Raw genomic sequence first — 19,562 nt, 5'->3', positions numbered from 1 at the left:
ACCTGGGACCCTGGAAATGTGAGTATTTTAAATGCTGTGTGCTGTGGAGCAGATGGAAGAGCTTTTCCTCAGTGTCCTCCCTGTCTCTGTGTTAGCTTCAGGATGCTAACTTTAGCTGCGGTTAGCCTGTTGTTTTAGCCTGTAATGTTACGGTAAACGAGCTTCTCTGTTTTCTAAACATTGTGCACTCGGAGCTCGTGGCGCCGCTCTCAGTGACGTGGAAGAGCGGGGCGGTATCAGCGGTGGCTCATTTACATATGAAGGCCACGCCCACTAAATCAGAGCGTTCTGAACAGAGGGGCTATGAGAGCCTGGAAACAATGCTGCTGTGCTTGATTTATTGGCTTTTTGGACCAAAACATGTTACTACCATTTCATGAAGACATCAATGATCCAGATTAAACTGAGGAAAGGAGCAGGAGATGGGAACTTTAAGTTGGGTGGAGAGGTCAGACGCCCTGTGAGCGCTCAAAAAGCTCGTTCCTGAGTTTATCATGATGGTTGTGACATTATTTTTCCTGACTCTCCGTCATAAACAAACTAAAGTTGGATCCTCAAAGTTCCTGTGTCCTGCTCTGAAGACTTTTCCAGGACTCAGACTCAAACACTGAGGACTCAAGACTCAAGCTTTAGTTTCTGGATTATTCTGCAGTGTAGGAACAGTTTCATGCTCATCATAAAGTCTAAATTCAGAGAGTCACAGTGTGAGTGTGCACACAGCTGCAGAAACTGGATCATGAACCTGCTCTGAGTCCAGATCCTCCGGATTAAAGTGGAGATGTTGTGAAGAAGCAGCTGCTGCAGGATGATTAAAGCACCTGTATCCAATCTCTCTCCACCAAATCACACCTTTTGTTTCCAAACGCTGCAGCCAGCTTCTCATTTCATGCAATTTTCCGTAATTTATTGTTACAGCCGCCGATTAAAACTTGGCGTTTCCACCACATCAGGGTGTCAGAGCAGACAGGAGAGGCATCAATCACTCAGGGTGTCTGTAGCGTGTGATTACGAGGTGAAGCTGGAGGCAGCGCAGGAATTCAGAGGGTTACAGAGGAGCCAGAGGAGATCTCTGATTCAGGAGCAGCTTTCTCTCCGAGCTCCGCGGGCTTAAAGGTGTCAGAGAGACACCACAGGTGCAGCAAACACAGGAGACCCTCAGAGTCCAGCACGCCACAGAAAAACCTCCAGAGTCCCTCAGACCTCTGTCCACCGAGAGCGCGGCGGAAGTTGCTCTGACGGAGCAGCACAGGTGAGCTGCGCTGCGCCATCAGCAGCTCCACGCTGCTCAGGTGGAGAGACGCTCCGTGGATGTGGAGGCTCGGAGAGCAGGTGTGTGTGTGTGTGTGCAGGTGTGTGTGTGTGTGCAGGTGTGTGTGTGTGTGTGTAAAGCTCCGGTACCTTCTCAGATCATACGGTTCCGCGCTCCTCAGCTCTCCTCCGGACAGCCGGACCTGATCCTCTACAGTCCCGGATCGTCTCTGATCCACTCTGCGCTCCAACTCTCCGCTCCCTGTCAGACACAGGACAACACACACTCAGCGACAACACACACTTCCGGTTAGTCATTTCAAAATAAAACACACTCTACCGTTTCATCAATTTATTATATTTAATTGAAGTGTTTATTGAAACTTACATGATAAAAAGTATCAGTTTACATCCATCATTTATGCTACATCATTCATGTTTTTTTTTTACTATTCGCTCACAGTTTCTATGTTTGAAGCATTCTTGACAATTAAAACTTAAAGGTTATTTATTTTTGATTATTTATTTATGTATTTATTTCTTTATCTATTTATCTATTTTATCTTTTTTCATCAAAGTAACTTTAAACATGAAAAAAAAAATCTCTGCACGAGGGACATTTTTTTTACCTTAGTTTGGTTCGTTTTTTATTTTACAGATTTGATATTTCAATCAGTCTGAAAACCGTCTCTAATCTAGAAAAACCTTGATACGGAGGCCCTAGTAGGACACAGTAAAAGTAAGGTGAACTTTTAATTTGGAAAATTTTGTTGGGACTCTGGATAGCAATATTTCTTTTATTATCTGTATCATTTTTTATTTTTTATATTTAATTTATTTTGTTTTTATAATGTTATTTATTTTATTTCTAAGCAAATTCAAATTTAATTGAATACTTTTAACTAAATTGAATATATTTTTTTTGTCTTTTAAATTAAATTTGGTGTGATTTACTTCTATTTTTGTTTAATTTTACTTTTTTAAATCAATGTCTTAATTCATTTTTTTTCCATCAGTTTTGTTTTATTGAAAGTCATTTTGTAATTTGTTAAATCATTTTTTAAGTTTCATTTATTTCATTTTAAATCATTTTAATGTTCATTTCATTTGTTTTAGTTCAGTTTAGGTGTCTTTTTCCACACCATTTTTTATTTTATTTTACCTCCATTGTATTTTTTCTTTCATCCACCTGGTTTTTGTGGTTTTCATTGGATGTTGTATTGATTTAATTACCCCTTTTTTTTTTTTTTTTAATTTTACAAATATGTATTTAAAGTTAATTTTTTTGTGAATAAATTTAAAGTTTTAATTTAAATTTGCAATTTCATTGCACTTGTTGCAATGACAAATTTTTTTTTTTAAAGTCACTCTCCTTACACACTGCTGTTTATCTCCTGTCTCTGTTGTTTTGTATAGCACTTTGTGCTGCTTGTTTAAATGGATGAAAAAAGGACTTTTCAGATGATCTTTGACATTGAACCCTGATATTTGCATTAGACTTTAAACTCAGTGAAACTCTTCTGGGCTTTTGTAGAAAATGGTTAAAAAAAAGGAAAAGTGAAACACGTCTCTTTTTTATATATATATATATATATATATATATATATATATATATATATATATATATATATATATATATATATATATATAAATATATATATATATATATATATATATATATATATATATATATATATATATATATATATAAATATATATATATATATATATATATATATATATATATATATATATATATATATATATATTTATATAAAGTCAATAAGTTGGTTAAAAATCTGAGTTGTCTTTTTTTTTTCTTCTTTTTTATCAGGATATCATTTGTGCTCTTAATTTGAAGTCCAGAATTCCGTACTTCCGGTATGACTCTGGCTGTCGCTGGGTGACTTGACGTCACGGGCTGAGCTGTGAGTTGAGACTTGCAGAGACTGATGGGTGTTTCCCGCTTCATTCACCTCCAGCCCTGCGGCGATTCATTCTTCTACCTGCTCCAGAGAGAGGCGAGGCTGCTCCGACATGTGTGTGTGTGTGTGTGTTTGTGTGTGTGTGTGTTAGAGTGTGTGTGTGTGTGAGAGTGTGTGACCCCTGGCTATAGCAGAATGACTCCTCAGGGCTCCTCTTTATGCGCTGGGCGGTCAGGGCAGGTGGCTCCCTGTTAAAGTGACAGTCTGGAGAAAGGGGGGCTCAGTGGATCCGGACTCTTCTGGTCTTCTGGGCTCAGGTGGTTTCATCAGGCCACAGGGAGGAGCAGCTCATAATGACATCAATTAAAAAGCCAATTAAGCCTGATCAGTATCAGTGTTTCACCACAGAGGCTCATTATGGAGCTGAGAAAACAAACTCTGAATTCTTCCTGTTTGATTCACAGATTTTCAGGATGTTTCTGGAAAAAACTGAGGATCCAGCGCCTGGTTTGTTTCCTGTTGACTCCTGGGTCCAGGTTCCTTTGTGTCCCTGACCTGTGGAGTTTCTTTGTCATTATTCTTTGTTTGGTATTGTCTTGTGTTTCTCTGTGGTTCCTGTTTTAGTCCATAGTTCTTGTTCCCTGTGGTTCTGTGTCGGCTTTATTCTTAGTGTCTCAGAGTCAGAGTCGAACTTGGTCCTCTCAAGTTTTCCTGTAAAATCTTAGTTTTTCTTGTGGTTCCTGTTCACTTTGTTTCTTCCGGACTGTTTTCCAAACTTTCTACTATTAGTAGTAGGGGGCGCTACATCCTACCTACTGCTGTTTTCCTCATGCAGTCTGTAGTCTGACTGATCTGTTGGGTCTGTTTTATTGTAAACTGCTCTGGTTTCCAGTTTCGGGAGCAGAGCTTCAGATGATGTTTTTGTTTTGTTTTGTTTTGTTTTTGGCCTTTATTTTCTGCAGATCTCGGCATTTTAGTCAATTTGTTCATCATGTCCCAGCAGAATCATCTTTCTTGATTTATAATCTTACACCAAAAGTTATTTTGTTTCCTAAAAATAAATCTGGATTTTAATTTGTTGTAGCTAATAAAAAAACACTTCTATATAATCCACGTATGGTTTAAAAAGGTAATTAGTGGTTTATATGGGCTGTAATGAAGTTGTAGAAGTAAACTCCTCTTTAACGACTGAAAGTGACAAAATTTATCGGTGTTTCGTTCACATTTCACTTCTTTCTCACAGACCGTCTAACGTTAGTGTTGTATTGTAGTTGTAATGTTGACTCATTCCAGTAGGTGGCAGTAATTCACCAAAACCTGCCACCTGAATAGACAAACAGCCTTTAGCCCAGTGCATTGTGGGAAACAGTATGACAGGTAGGCTGGTCTGGACATCCAGGGATTTTTAGTAAAGTGCAGATTTTAAAAGTTTCACACACTGACGACTACAGACTGATTTCAGCTAAAACAGTAGGAGCTGTCGGTGTAGTGAGGGTTTGGAAAACAGCCTCAGTGTTTGTTTATTTCTCCTTGTTTCCCTCCTGGTTGATTGACCCTCATGTGTTTCACCTGTGCCTTGTTTCACACCTTGTGTTGATGACTCCCTGCCTGAACAGGCCCCGTACATGCGTAGCCAGGCGATTTTAAAAACTACTATCCCCCTTCAATGGTTTTTAAAATGATAAAACTTGCTCATAAACAGCTCCTAAAAACACTGACAACCAAGAAACACAACAGCTAGACCAGGAGTCTGCAACGTTTTATCCTCAGCTCACCTGGATTAAAGTCACAGGAGCCACAAAATCTACTTTATCTTCACAATAAAGACAAAAAATAAGGTAAAACATTTTCTACAAAAGAAAAACAATCTAGTAAATAATTTCCTAAACCTGATTTTTTTTGTGTTTAAAAATTGAACATGTCTAAGATTTTTATTTATAATAAATTTGCAAATATAATTTGAAAAATATAAATTAAGTAATGTCACAAAACTCATATATTTGCAAAATTTATAAAATGTAAATACATTTTAAAAATTTTCAAGAAAATGTATCATTTCAAAAAATTCCCAAATTGGCCAAAAATAAAAAGAAAATTGCAATTTCAAAAAATTTCTAAATTTTCAAAAAATGTAAAATAAATAAATAAAAGTGGCATTTAAATAAATTGCAATTGTTTAAGATATTCAAATGAGTTGAACAACTTGCAAAAAAATTTACAAAATATTCCCCAAAAAAAATTATTTGAAAAAAGTCAAAAAATTGAAATTCAAAAAAATTGTCAAGTAATAAAAAATTTACAAAAATCTTGAAAAAAAAATTAAAGCTTTATCACAAGAGGTGAGTTATATTTAGTTCTTTGAAATGTTAATGCATGATTTTAGTTATTGTCAAGCTTTTTATTCATTAATACCCTCCATAAGAAAAATGAAAAAAATAAATAAAAATGTTTGTCAGGTTGATCCAGACACAGTCAACAAGACTTACCAACATTATGGCCAAAGTGTGAGGCACAACAGAAAATCTGAGAGGTGAAGAAATGACTGTGTGTCAGAGGTGAGTTAATTAAAATCAACGTGAACACGTCAGAGATGAAACCGTCCAAACACACAGACGATTATAAAGTGTTTGATCAAACGTGTGATGATCTGATGAAAACACGGATCAGTTTGTGTTTCTGTGTTTCTGTGTTTCTGTGTTTCTGTGTTTCTGTGTTTCTGTGGTGAAGACACATCAGATGTTTTGTTTCTGACTCATCTTCACGTTTTATCATTTCTCAAACACATCTTTTCCTCAGCTCTGACTCACTGCTGCTGCCAACACCACGCTGCACGAAGCCAGTGTGTGTGTGTGTGTGTGTGTGTGTGTGTGTGTGTGTGTGTGTGTGTGTGTGTGTGTGTGTGTGTGTGTGTGTGTGTGTCCAATCAGCTGGTTTGCTGGGGCTAAGAGCAGAAACCGACTTCATTACGTGGCTCGAATGAGCTCAAAACCTGTTTCTGGAACCAAAACCCTGACCCTGTTCACCTGCGGAGCCACAGGTAGACTCTGACAGCCTCAGAGGGACTAATGATGGAGAGTGTGAGTGTGTGAGAGTGTGTGTACGGTAATGAATAGAGTTATTATTTCCTGATGAACTCTGTATTTCTCTCTCCAGATTAACTCTTTTTTTCTCTGTGACTCGAGTCACAGAGACGAGACTCGAGTCACAGAGACTAGACTCGAGTCACAGAGACGAGACTCGAGTCACAGAGACGAGACTCGAGTCACAGAGACATGACTCGAGTCTCGTCTCTGGGACTTGAGTCTCGTCTCTGTGACTCGAGTCTCGTCTCTGTGACTCGAGTCTCGTCTCTGTGACTCGAGTCTCGTCTCTGTGACTCGAGTCTAGTCTCTGTGACTTGAGTCTTGTCTCTGTGACTCGACTTGAGTCCAGTTGTCTGGATTTAACCCTTTAGTGTTCAAAAGGAAGCAACAAGTCAAACTGCACAGCGGAGGCACTTTTTACCGCTCTCCTCCCTCAGTGGATCATCGTGGTGCATTTAAAGAAACTAAAGTACGTAAACTTTATAAAGTTTGGTTTGAAAACTCTTCACTTTCACCAGCAGGGGGTCAGTGCAGCTCTTGGCGACTTAAGCCCCGTTTCCATCAGGTGGTTCAGGTCAGTTCGTCTCTGGTCAGGCAAACATCTTATGGCTTTTCCTTTGACAAAAACCTGGTCAGGTCCCCAGATTCACGACCTGTACCGTCCCACTGTTTGGCTCCCTCCCATTGGGGTGGAGCTAGAAACACTGGAGTCTGTTGATTGGTGGAAAGAACGGCCACTTCCTGTGTGACAGTGGAAAATGGCGTCACCAATAGTGTGAAACTGCTGAAACCAAACTGTGTTTTTCTTCTTCGTTGGATTTATTAGCGGGGTACACTGTGTCGTGTAGCTGACGCGGCTATTAGCATCCAGCTTACACGCCACCCACCAAGAAGGACACAGCTGTGGATCACGCTTTACTGATCCAACCCGGACCAAACTGGACCAATCCAAACCGGACCACTTGGTGGAAACAGTCTGCAGACATGGCCGTAGTCTGAGTCTGGTATCGTGCAGGAAGCTGACAGCACGGTGAGCTGAAATGGACCCTAAAGAGCTACACGTCTGCATAGAAACTGCTCATTGCAGCCACATGGTTTTGCTCTGGGAGCCATGAAGATAAATTAAAAAACCTTGATGTTCAGACTGAGCGTGTGCAGGTTTTCAAACCTCTACGTGTCCCTGACTCTGACTGTCACTAAATAAACGCTTTGATTTGTGGATCTGAGTAAATGCTCTGTGGATTAACGAGTGGCGTTCATGTGTTTGACCAGCAGGAGGCAGTACAGGGAGGTGGTTTATGGTCTCTGCAGCTCAGACCCAGGTGTAAAAACTGTTCCTGAGGTGGAAAAGTGAACCAATCAGAGCTCACGCAGGTGTGGTTTGATGTCTGGTCTATGACATCACTTCCTCCTCCTCTGACCTGGTGTAAAATGAGCGTGAAGCCTTTCCTACAGACTCACCTGTCCGACTCTGGGAGTTCCTGTGACACCAACACCTGAGCTTAGGGATCAGATACTGACACTGATCTGGTCTAACTTTTTGGATCTGTGTCAGACTGATACCTGACACCAGAACCGGATCAGTCCTGGTCATCACATCAAGTCTTGACCAATGAAATCCCAGTTTTTGTTTCACCTCATCTCCTGCGTTTTTTAAATAATACCGTCTTCGGCCACTAGGGGGCTTCAGCTGCAGAATAAACTTGATGTTTGTTATAATCTGACGCGTTTCTTCGTGGTTTCTGACACAGGAAGTGATGCAGTCTGATGACGTTGAAGTTTCTTCTTCAGGATGGAAAAGTTTGACTCAGCTGATTCGTTGTCGTCGTTTTAGCGTTGTCAGATTCTACTTCCTGTTTGTGATGTTGCGTCTACTCCTTGTGTGTTTACTCCTCAGCCGTCTCCTCTGAAACCTGGGAGACGTTATGTCATGAAGCTGAAGCTAATCCAGCTCCTCCCTGCATGGCTGCACAGAGTAATCCTCTCCTCCTCTCCTCCTCCTCTCCTCCTCCTCTCCTCCTCCTCCTGAATGTGTCTCTACAAGCTCCCCGTCTGAGCCGCTCACCTGGAATTCTCAGGAATCCTCTCGATCCTTCAGGAATGCCTCAGTCTGCCCCACTTTCCCCTAAAACCAGAGGCCGGGACCTGACGGGGACGAGGAGCAGGGATTGGTGGGGAGTGGAGCCTCCTCCTGCTGAGAGGAGATCTGAACATGAAGTTTGAGAAGTTTCCGACTCGTTTCATCAGGAGAGCAGAGCGAGCTCTGAAGTTACATAAACTGGATGAGACTCAGCTTGTACTGTACCGCCCTCCACCTGACCCCCTGAGCCCCCCCTGAGCCCCCCCTGAGCCCCCCCTGAGCCCCCCCTGAGCCCCCGGGTCCTACAGTTTATGTTCCCTGACCTTACAGACGACCTCTTACCTCCCTGAACTTTCCCCTTTTCACTGAACTTGGCCTAAATCACCGGGAGGATTCCCCGAGATGACAGCAGAGAATGTGGGTAATAACAGTCATTTTCCTCCTCAGGGGGAGTCAGAGCGCAGAGCCAAGTTCAGCACGCAGGCAGTGACCCAGAGAGTCCAAGACCAGAGACCAGGATCCACTACAGGTCCAGATCCAGGAGGAAAAACTTCAAATTCAACAAACATCTGAAAACATTTATCACCACAGCTCCTCCTGAATCTGACGCTTCTCTCTGTGTCCTTTAGTTTTTATTAATTCATTTTTTTTAGCAGCTAAACTGAACAAAAAACCTGCAGAAATGTAAAATTCAATTTATGCTTTTATTTTTCATGTTTAAGATCATTTCAGGTGAAGCAACAAAGATCTGCTGAAATGACCACGACACAAATCTGAAATATTTAATTAAATTTGCAGAATAAGTGAATCCAAGCTGTAAATATACCAGAAAACTGCCAAAAATGCAAATTTGATTTAAATTATTCAGGTTTTTAGCTCATTGTTTTGGTTTTAAAAATGCTTCATTTTTAACTTTTTTTTTTCTCAATTTTTCAAATTCATGATGTATGTTTATTAATTAATATATTATTTTATTGTTGAAATCTTAAAAACTAATATTTTTGCAAATGATTTGTTATTATTATTATTATTATTATTATTAGTAGTAGTAGTAGTAGTAGTTTTTAACATTTAAATTATTTTTAAAAATAGAAAAAAATCATATTTCATAAATTTGAAAAATCTAGAATTATTATTATTATTATTATTATTATTATTATTATTATTATTATTATTATTATTATTTTTATTTTTTTTTTATTATTATTTAAAGTAATAAGCTTTTTTGAAATTTCTTTTTCTTTTGGAAATTTTTGTTTAGTTTTGAATTTCCTAAAGTTTTGCACATTTTTTAAGTTATACAGATTTTTGAAATTGTTGCAGATATTAAAAAAAAATTAAAACAATTTACATGATATGAATAGACAAGATATACTAATAGACAATTTAACAAATTCAAAAAGCTTCTTGTTCAGATAATTATTCATTTTTAGATTTTAATTATGTATAGATATTATACACACACAAAAAAAAATATTTACAAAAAGTCTTCATATGTAGGGTCTGTACGGTGGCCCTGAAGTGCAAATAACCCCCCACAACAAATCAGAAAAAGTATAATAAAAACAAAAATTGACCAAAATGAACAACATTTAAAAAATGGTCGAAAACAAAATAAAAAATAAGGAAGGAGACAAACAAAAGCAACAACAACAAATAAGAAAAATAAATTCCAAAAATAGGTAAAAGTTAATGTTGCTTTTTTGTTGATATTACTTTGTTGTGTTTTCTAATTGTTTCTTTTTGTTGTCTTTTTTTTTTCACATTAATTGATTTGTCATTGTGTTTTGTCCTCCAGGGCCACCGTAGCGCTGACCCAGGAGATGTAAAATTTGGACTGAAGATGTAAAATTAACTAGTTTTGTCCAATCAGAGGCGGAGCTAGCTTGATTGACAGGTGATCACTCTGTAGCAGTTGATAAGGAGACTGAAGGCCCGCCCCTTTCCCTCACCCTCACCCTGACCAAACCAGATTGAGTCAGCGTTTCCACTGTGACCACGGATAAAGACTTCATGACTCGGCTTCAGAAACAAAATCTGTTTTTTTTTCTGACCGTGGATCCGTTCATCAGCTCTGGATCTTTAGACTGAGGGAAACAGCTGGGTTAAACTCCTGTTTTGTGGGAAACAATGAAAATATTTACTCAGTGAGGCTCATCATGGTCTCTATAAGAAGGACAGTGCTGCCACCCTCTGGTGAAAAGTGTGAACTACATCATCCCTGACCGACACACAGAAAAGGAGTTTAAAGCCTCAGAGCCTCCAGATGACCTCACTTTAATTAATTTATGTTTGTTTGTTTTCCAGGTGGGGACTGAGGAGAAGACTCCTCACAGGTAAGCACAGGTAAGCAATTAAAGGAGTATTACACCAAGTTATCCACATCAATAAGAGACGGTCAGTTTTCATCTCTCAGAGATTAACGAGGAGAAAAGTTTCCAGGAAACAAAAAACTTTTATTAAATCAGGAGTCAACAATAAGTTAAACAGAGGAGTCACACAAAAACACGCTGAGAGAAATGAAACAGAGAAACCGAAGGAGTGAGAGGAGACGGGAGATCCAGACTGAGCTCTTCAGGTGAGTCTGATCCTCTTCCTCTTCATCCTCCCCTTCCTCCTCCTCCTCCTCCTCCTCCTCCTCTTCCTCTTCCTCTCCTCTTTCTGGGAATCAGACGTCGCAGCGAGCCCATGGAAAAGCAAACACAGCCACGTGTTTCCAGGTAATGTGTTTGTGTGGAGGAGGCGGTGAGGTGACACACGGGTCAAAAGTCCGAACCATCCGTCTGGAGAAAACACCAACTGTCAGAGCCAGACCATCAGAGACCATCAGAGACCATCAGAGACCATCAGAGACCGTCAGAGACCATCAGGTCAACAACACGGGGACCCGTCCTCAGCACAGGTGAGACTCACACCTGGAACATTCTGAGAAACCTGCTTCTTCCCAGAGACCCAGGTAGACCTGATCCCCCATCAGTGAGGAAGTTCCTGTTTCCACTCAGAATAATCCCACAGACGCAGATTAAGAGGATTATTATCCTGATGTTAGGAGGATGATGCTGCCATGTCTGAAGATTAAAGTCATTAAACTATAATATAAACAGGAAGTTGAGGGATTTTTAGCTGTAATCCAAAGAGATTAAAACCAGAATGTTATGAGATCCCAGTCAGACTGGAATAAAGATAAAGTTGGATTTTTATGAGATTAAAGTTTGAATGTAACAAGATTAAAGTCGGACTGTTATGAGATTTAATAAGGAGGTTAATGAGATAAAGGTCTGAATGTTATGGGATTAAGGTCAGACTGTTATAAAATCAAAACCAGGATTAAATGAGATTGAGATCTGAATGTTATAATATTAAAATAGAAATGTAATGAGATAAGGGTAATAATAATAATCTAAGATTGAGATGAAGGTCTGAACGTTATAAAATTTAAATCTGAATATTATGAGACAAAGGTCTGAATGTAATGAGATTAAGTTTGAGATGTTATGAGATTAAGGTAGGTCTGGTATGTTTTTAGGGTCAAAGTGGTATTAGATTAAGGCCTGAATGGTTTATGACTAAGAACATAATAGTCTGAGATTAAGGTCTGTATGGCAGGGTATTAAGGTCAGAATGGTATTAAATTAAGGTCAGAATGGTATAAGATTAAGGTCAGAATGGCATCAAGGTCAGAATGGTATTAGATTAAGGTCAGAATGGTATTAAGGTCAGAATGGTATAAGATTAAGGACAGAATGGTATTAGATTAATGTCAGAATGTGATGGGATTAAGGTCAGAATGGTATGTTTATAGGGTCAGATTAAGGTCAGAATGGTATTAGATTAAGGTCAGAATGGTATTAGATAAAGGTCAGATTGGTATTAAGGTCAGAATGGTATTAGATAAAGGTCAGAATGGTATTAAGGTCAGAATGGTATTAGATAAAGGTCAGAATGGTATTAAGGTCAGAATGGTATTAGATAAAGGTCAGATTGGTATTAAGGTCAGAATGGTATTAGATAAAGGTCAGAATGGTATTAAGGTCAGAATGGTATTAGATAAAGGTCAGAATGGTATTAAGGTCAGAATGGTATTAGATTAAGGTCAGAATGGTATTAAGGTCAGAATGGTTTTAGATTAAGGTCAGAATGGTTTTAGATTAAGGTCAGAATGGTATAAGATTAAGGTTAGAATGGTATTAGATGAGGGTCAGAATGGTATTAGATTAGGGTCAGAGGGGTTTTAAGGTCTAATTGTTATGGGATTAAGGTCAGAATGTAATGAGATTATGGTCTGAATCTTATCAAATCAAAGTTTTCTTGTGATGAGACCAAAGTTGGTTTATGTCTTGGTTTTAGGTGATACCATCATGAGAACAAATTAATTATTAAAAATGTATTTCTAATCTATGAGATTAGAGCAGTCATGATCAGAGATTACAGCCATGTTGCCATGGAAACAACAGATCTGAAAGTGTTTGATGAAGTGTCCCTTTGCAGCTCTTAGATTAACGTCTTTAACGTGTTTCCTCTACAACTCACAGAAATCTCTGTTTGAAGAACGCTGACGGCTTTCCTGAGCGGAGAGAAAACAGCCTCAGAGTAATCCAGATTATTGCTTTGGCAGATTATTTTATACACAATGATTAAAAACCACAGAAGTGATCAGTCGTCCTCTCTGAGAGTCCATCCTCAGGCTCAGGAGGCCACGCTGCGACGCGGCGTCAGGCTGACGAAGCTAATGCTTCACAGGAAGTGGTTTTTGAAAAGTGTTGGTTTCAGAAGTCGGAGTTTAAACACCCAGAGACGGAGCAAACGTCAAACCCCAGAGCTTCCTCTACCACTCTTTGTGTCTGTGATCCAGCAGGAAGCTTCATCATCTCTGTAATCTCAGGTTTCACTGTTCAGTCCTGCTGTCACAGCCTCAGTTCTCCGTTTCCTCCATCACCTCCATCACCACCGTCCTGGGGCCGGTCAGGATCAGGTGGCTGACAGTCCGGTAGTCCAGATTCAGAACGTTGATACCGTTGACGGACACCACAAACTGGCAGACCTGTGAGAAAACACAATAAACCACAGGTAATCCAGGTTAATCCAGATTATTCCTTCTCAAAAACCTCGAAAAATTTAAGAGCAATACATAAATAACTGAATGGAAACTTGTAGTTTCTCTAAAGGCCAGTAGAGGTCACATCCACATCAGTTTATCTTTGTTCTTCATCCTCTCGTGAAAACTACATTACCCATGATCCTCTACCTTCATGCCAGCGGCAGCAGCCGGGCCGCTGGGCTCCACGGCCTGGATGTGACACGGTCTGTTCCCTCGCACCACGAACCCCCAGCCGACCTCATCGCCCACGATCTGAGGAGAGAGGCGTGAAAGGGTGACCTGCAGCAGAGCCACGCCCCAGTCATGTGATCATCACCTCATTCATCCACTCACCGTGAAGGTCTTCTTCATGTAGGGGCCCCCTGGTGTCTGCAGCTCCTCGGTGCTCACCGGTCTCTTTAAGACTGAACAGGAAACAAAAAAACAAAATGAACATCACGATACGCTCAAAGTCACTGTGACGGAGCAGAAAACGCAGCAGGACCACAAACAGAGGATCTGATGACACCGCCCTCCTGTGTTTTGGAGGAGTACTGCAGCATCAAAGCAGGAGTAAAAACCAGGGTTTAGTGTTTCTGTAAGCTGATGATGACTGACGACAGCTTCTGGGATTGTACCATAGGATTAAATTCTGCCCCCTAGAGGCTGTTTTCCTGTTTACACCCAGAGGCCAGTGAACCACTCGAGGGGTCTGCAACCTTTACCTTTATAAGCCATTTTACCTCAGCTCACCTGGATTAAAGTCATTCAGGAGCCAGAAAATTATCTTTATCTTCAGAATAAAGACTACAGAGAGTTAAAAATCTATACGTAGCTAAAATCTAAAAAGTGAATAATCATATAAACAATATACATTTAGAATGTGTTAAATTGCTAGGTGATGTCTTTTTTTTATTTTAACTACATGTGCAACATTTAAAAAAAACAGAATAATTAAAAAAAATTCTAAACTTAAGAAAATTCAAAAATAAACCAAAAAATCAAAAAAAATTGTAAATTCAAAAATCTAAATATTTTAAATAATAACAATATAATATTGTTAACAGTAATAATAATCTTAATACTACTGCTACTACTACTATTCTACTACTACTACTACTACTACTACTACTAATAATAATAATAATAATAATGATAATGATAATAATAAAAGAAATGATAAATTTGCAAAAATATCAATATACTTTAATATTTCAAAATTTGTTAAAAAAAAGAATTTAAAAAAAATTCAAAAATTTGAAAAAATAGAAATTACAAAGAAATTGGAAAAAATCAAATATTTTTGAAATGTAAAAGAAAAAATCCAAAATTTCCAAAAGTATAATTTTTGAAATTTCAATAATTAAAAATAATAGTTAAAAAATTTTAAATAATAAATAAATAAATAAATAAAAAATGTCAAATATTTTTCATCAGTTTTGGAATTTTTAAAAATTTGTAAAAATGATTACATTTTTGACAGATTACTTAAATTTGATATCTTTTTTAAAAAAAATATTGCTCAACTAATTTTGTTGTTGTATGCGATTGTCTTGCTGGATGTTAAACATTCATTTTAAGCTTGAGGTCAAACTTGAGGTTAGCCACAGGTGCATGGAAAGTTGGTGGGCTGTTGATGTTGTAGGAGGTGAAGTAGAGCGGTGGCAGGCTTTATTGACAGATGGGATGAAGATTTAGTTCAACTAAATGTTAACACAGGATTTTATTTAGTGTCAGTGTCTTTAATCATCAATACCCTCTGGAAGAAAAATAACTATTCTTTATTTCATGAATATATTTTTAAAGCTACAAGGAGCCACTGCAGAGGAGTCAAAGGGCCACATGAGGGTCCAGAGCCACAGGTTGAACACCCCTGGTCTGACCCTGAAGGTCCCGGTGTGTGTAAACAGGTGATTTTCTACCTGATTTGGGGTTGTAGAGCACTGATGAAGAGGAGGATGAAGAGCTGGGGGTCAGGCTGACTCCTCTCTGGCTGTATCTGCTGCCGTCGCTGCTGCTCCTCAGCCGGGCTCGGCCCCGACCTTCACCCTTCACCTCCTTGGAGGGAGACACTGAGGAGGACAGAGATTAATGAGGAGTGACCCACTTTCTGTGTCTGACTGCGCTTCTGCTCCACGCCTCAATAAAACCTGACGCTTCCTCCTCCTGCAGAGATAAGACCAGCTCGCCATGTGGGCGGGGCCTGACTGTGAGTCTCTCTGGATCTTTGTTTCCTCCTTTTCTTCCTGCATCTGTGAAACACGTTAATTACTTCATTACTCTCTGATTGAGTTTTTGCCTCGTTGGGTTGTTCTCTGTCGTCTCTGGCTGGAAGTCGCCTCCAGGCTCATTGTGGAGACATGGCTGCTCGCCGGGTGTAAACACAGAGACGATGAGAGGAGATGTTTTAATTAGACTCAGACTGAAGCAAATGTTAGCACAAGATCAGCTCCTGCAATCACAGAAAACAAACTCTGCTCATGATTAATCAGGCTAACGATCTGAGGAACGACCCGGGAAACGTAAACCTGATGAATCCCAACGGGTCAGGTTGGAGGAACCACCAGGGTCAGGTCTGAGCGTCCACTTCCTGCCGGAGGCCAGAGAAGATTAACCACCTGTTGGGTTTGTTTATCCAGTTTAATAAATAACGGGTAATAAAAGTTTAACAGCGCTAGCTAGCTAACTACCAAACGCCACCCAGTTCTTCACCCTGTGTGCAGCAGAGTTAGAGCGGACTTCAGGTCAGTTTTTGACCGTTCAGCGAGTCTGTGTTTTATTTTGAAAGGAAAGGTCACATGAGAAGCTTCCTGGACTAAACTAAAGGTTGTGGAGCATCTTAAGTTAATCTCTGGTTCAGGTTTTTGGTATTTATTGAATCGTTCAGCTCTTCAGCTGTTGACTTTAGTTTCACCATGACGAAAACCATTTAAAGGGCCAGGCGCACGACTTCAAAGACTCTCTGTTAGAGTCAAAAACAAAGCGTGAAAGGATGATCTCAGACAAATAAAGAAAACTTTATCAATGACCTTTTTAAAAGTTATGCTGGACTCTGACCTCTGGGAACATGCTTCACAAGATGAGACGAACAGAAACAACGAACGGTGGAAACTCTGAGGCCGGGGTTCACAATCACAAAGGCCATTTCACTTGAAGTTTGAACTTTTCAGTGAAATAACATCTGCCAGCTGTTGATTCAGAGCTTCATATTAATCTGTTTCATCTGATTTTTACCTGCAAAATTAGAGCAGCATGTATTTAATTCCTTTGACCTCTCTGCTATTTAATGTGTATAATTTTTCTTTATTTTTTTTGTTATTTATTATATTTTACTTTAATTTATTTTTATATATCTTTCTGTGAATTTTTTTATTCTATTTTGTAATATTTCATATAATTTTATTTTATCATACTCAAATTATTTTATTTTATTTTATTTTATTTTATTTTATAACATTTTATTTATTTTGTTTTATTTCAATTTGAATTTATTTTAGTTTATTTTATTTATATTTCAATCTTATTAAATCAAATTTATTTTATTTCATAACATTTTATTGATTTTATTTTATTTTAAAGTAATTCATTTATTTAATTTGATATAATTTAATTTAATTAAAATTTTAATTTAATTTAATTTAATTTAATTTAATTTAATTTAATTTAATTTAATTTAAAAGCTACTCCCTGAGTTTAAACATTATTCACATAAAATTAGGAATTCATCCTCGTAATTTCACTATTTCTTTTTGTTAATTTATGACTTTATCGTTGTGATCCAAACCTTTATTTTTTTGGTAAATTTATGGTTTTATTATTGTGACTTTAGGTCAGGGGTGGCCAACCAGTCAGAGACCAAGAGCCACAAAAATGACCGTGGTACTACAGAGAGCCACGACACACACGACGTCTTACAAACACACTTCCTCTCACACAAATCAATACATTTCCCATTTTCAAAGCGAGGTTTATTGTGTTTTTGTTTAAATTTGAACTAGAGAAGAGAAACTGAAACTTAAGTATCAATCCCAACTGATCCCAACGTTGGCATTTAGATTTATTGGCACACCACAACTCATAACTATATATATATTTTTATGAATGAATTGAAGAGCCGCACACCAAAAAGCAAAGGGCCACATGCGGCTCACAGGCCACAGGTTGGCCACCCCTGCTCTGGGTGTTAATTTCCAAGGATCCATGATTTAATTGCCCAAGCGTTATGCTTCATTTATTAACATCCATGACATAAAAAAAAAAACCTTAAGATAAGCATTTATTTTTTCATAAATTAAGAACTTTTGTCTGATTTTTAAGAGTTTAAATTTTAAATATTTAGCATGACTTCAAGTGTTTAGTTTTTGTAAATTCATGACCTTACTTTCGCAACTTTGTGTTAAAATTTTTTCTAAATTTACGACTTTATCTTTGTGACCTTATGTGTTATTTTTTCTTACATTAATAACTTTATTGTCTTAACTTTAAGTTTTTGTTTTTCAAAAATTCATGGCTTCATTGTTTTAAATTTAAGTGTTTTATTTTTCACAACATGTACGATTTTATTGTCATGAGCTTATGAAGTTATTTTCATTCATTCACTTCACCATCATTGTAACTTTAAGTGTTAATTTTACATGAATTAATGACTTTATGATCATAACTACAAGTATTTTTGTTTTCTTAAATTTATGACTTGATCAGTGAAACTTTAGGTCTTTAATTTGGTAAATTAATGACTTTATTGTTTTAACTAAACATGTTTTATTTCGTAAATATGTGACTTTTCTTACATAAATCTACCAAATTATCATCATAACTTTTTTTTTTTAGTTGTGCATTTTAAACTTCAACTGAAAGTGTTTGTTGTTGTAGGTTTCACAAAGTACAGCCGCCACTTTGAGCGTTTGTTTCTGTGAATTAATGACGTTTAAATTAATTAGCTTATCCCTAAAGTGGTCATTATTGAGCATTTAATGAGCTAACTCTACAAGTTTGTTAAACACAGGCTGGTGATGGGGAAATTGCTCTTTTTTGGTACCAACCCCTGGTGGCCACTGATGGTACTGCATGTTTTGGTAAACCTCATTTCTCAGTCCTGAAGGTTTCTGCTGCGTTTGATCCTGTTTCTGTTTCTGAGACGCTGAGACGAACTCTCTGTTTCTGAGACGCTGAGATGAACTCTCTGTTTCTGAGACGCTGAGATGAACTCTCTGTTTCTGTTTCTCTGAGTTAAACTGATGCGGAGCCTGGAGTGAAGAGTTCAGACGGACTGACGAGCAGTTTGATTCCTCTGAAACCAACCAACGGACAGACATGAAGCGTCCTTACCTGCTGTGCGAGGTCCCATCTCTGCTCGGCTGTTAATCCAACAAGAGAAGAAGAAGAAGAAGCTGAGGAGGAATCCAGAGGAAGAGGAGGATGAAGACGTCTAACAGCTCATGGAGGAGTAAGAGGAGTCCACAGCTCCCAGCGTCTCTCCATCAGCTGCTCCTGAAACCTGTGTGTGTTTACAGACCTGAAAGCGAGGGTAGTGATCCGTCAGAGAAGAATCCAGAGTGTGTGTGTGTGTGTGTGTGTGTGTGTGTGTGTGTGTGTGTGTGTGTGTGTGTGTGTGTGTGTGTGTGTGTGTGTGAGCTAAATATTAAACCAGTGAACAAACAAAGTGAGCCTCAGCAGGAAGGAGGAGGAGACTCTTTAAAACAGGCTTTCTCTTCCTGATGAGGTAAACACACACACACACACACACACACACACACACACACACACACACACACACCGTTCAGAGTCCTGCGAACAGTCATATTCAGGTAAAGCAGCATCTCTTCTTCTCCTCTTAACGTGAAATCAGCCTCAGTGAATCTGACCCCAGAGGATCATGGGAAACAGTCGAAACATCAGAGCTGGACACAGAGAGAGGGCGACTCAGCTGATTTTAATGATCCTGATCATGTTTGAAACAAACACAGAGTTCAGATATTCATCAGTCAGAGCCACCTCACTTCAGGAGTTAGCTTAAAGGCTACGTTAGCCTGAGCCGAGGCCTCCTGCTCCTCACATGTTGATGACACTGGATGCAGAGGTTGATAAACTTTACTTTACTGGATTCTCTTCAAGAGTTGGTTTGAAATTAAAACGAAATAAAATGAAAT

At 38.5% G+C, this 19,562-nt stretch overlaps 2 protein-coding genes across 4 annotated transcripts in view; both read right to left on the bottom strand.

The window, feature by feature from the left end:
• col14a1b (collagen, type XIV, alpha 1b) overlaps positions 1-1,513 on the bottom strand; it is a 130,118-nt gene extending 128,605 nt beyond the window's left edge. For all 3 annotated transcript variants that reach the window (XM_074686661.1, XM_074686662.1, XM_074686663.1), the window contains exon 1: positions 1,399-1,513. The gene's annotated coding sequence lies outside the window, so the exon portion shown is untranslated. The remainder of the gene's footprint in view (positions 1-1,398) is intronic.
• Positions 1,514-12,417: 10,904 nt separating this feature from the next.
• LOC141803474 (DEP domain-containing mTOR-interacting protein-like) lies at positions 12,418-18,834 on the bottom strand. The gene is made up of 5 exons (XM_074687539.1): positions 18,742-18,834; positions 15,336-15,485; positions 13,768-13,838; positions 13,582-13,686; positions 12,418-13,377 (listed from the first exon to the last, which is right to left on the bottom strand). Exons 1-5 carry the CDS (start codon positions 18,758-18,760, stop codon positions 13,249-13,251), a joined length of 474 nt encoding a protein of 157 aa, XP_074543640.1. The 5' UTR covers positions 18,761-18,834; the 3' UTR covers positions 12,418-13,248.
• Positions 18,835-19,562: the final 728 nt, after the last annotated feature.

This window comes from Halichoeres trimaculatus, unplaced genomic scaffold (assembly GCF_033239565.1).
Source record: "Halichoeres trimaculatus isolate MK-OKI-2021-1 unplaced genomic scaffold, fHalTri1.1 fHalTri1_scaffold_14, whole genome shotgun sequence".
NCBI classification, from domain to species: domain Eukaryota; kingdom Metazoa; phylum Chordata; class Actinopteri; order Labriformes; family Labridae; genus Halichoeres; species Halichoeres trimaculatus.
This window is presented reverse-complemented; position numbering and strand designations above follow the sequence as displayed.

What these genes read in the sequence shown, in the direction of transcription:
- LOC141803474 (XM_074687539.1), bottom strand. An exon ending in ACATGAAGAAGACCTTCACG is followed by an intron (nt 13,687 to 13,767) that starts GTGAGTGGATGA and finishes CTCTCTCCTCAG; the next exon opens with ATCGTGGGCGATGAGGTCGG. An exon ending in CTGCTGCCGCTGGCATGAAG is followed by an intron (nt 13,378 to 13,581) that starts GTAGAGGATCAT and finishes GTTTTCTCACAG; the next exon opens with GTCTGCCAGTTTGTGGTGTC.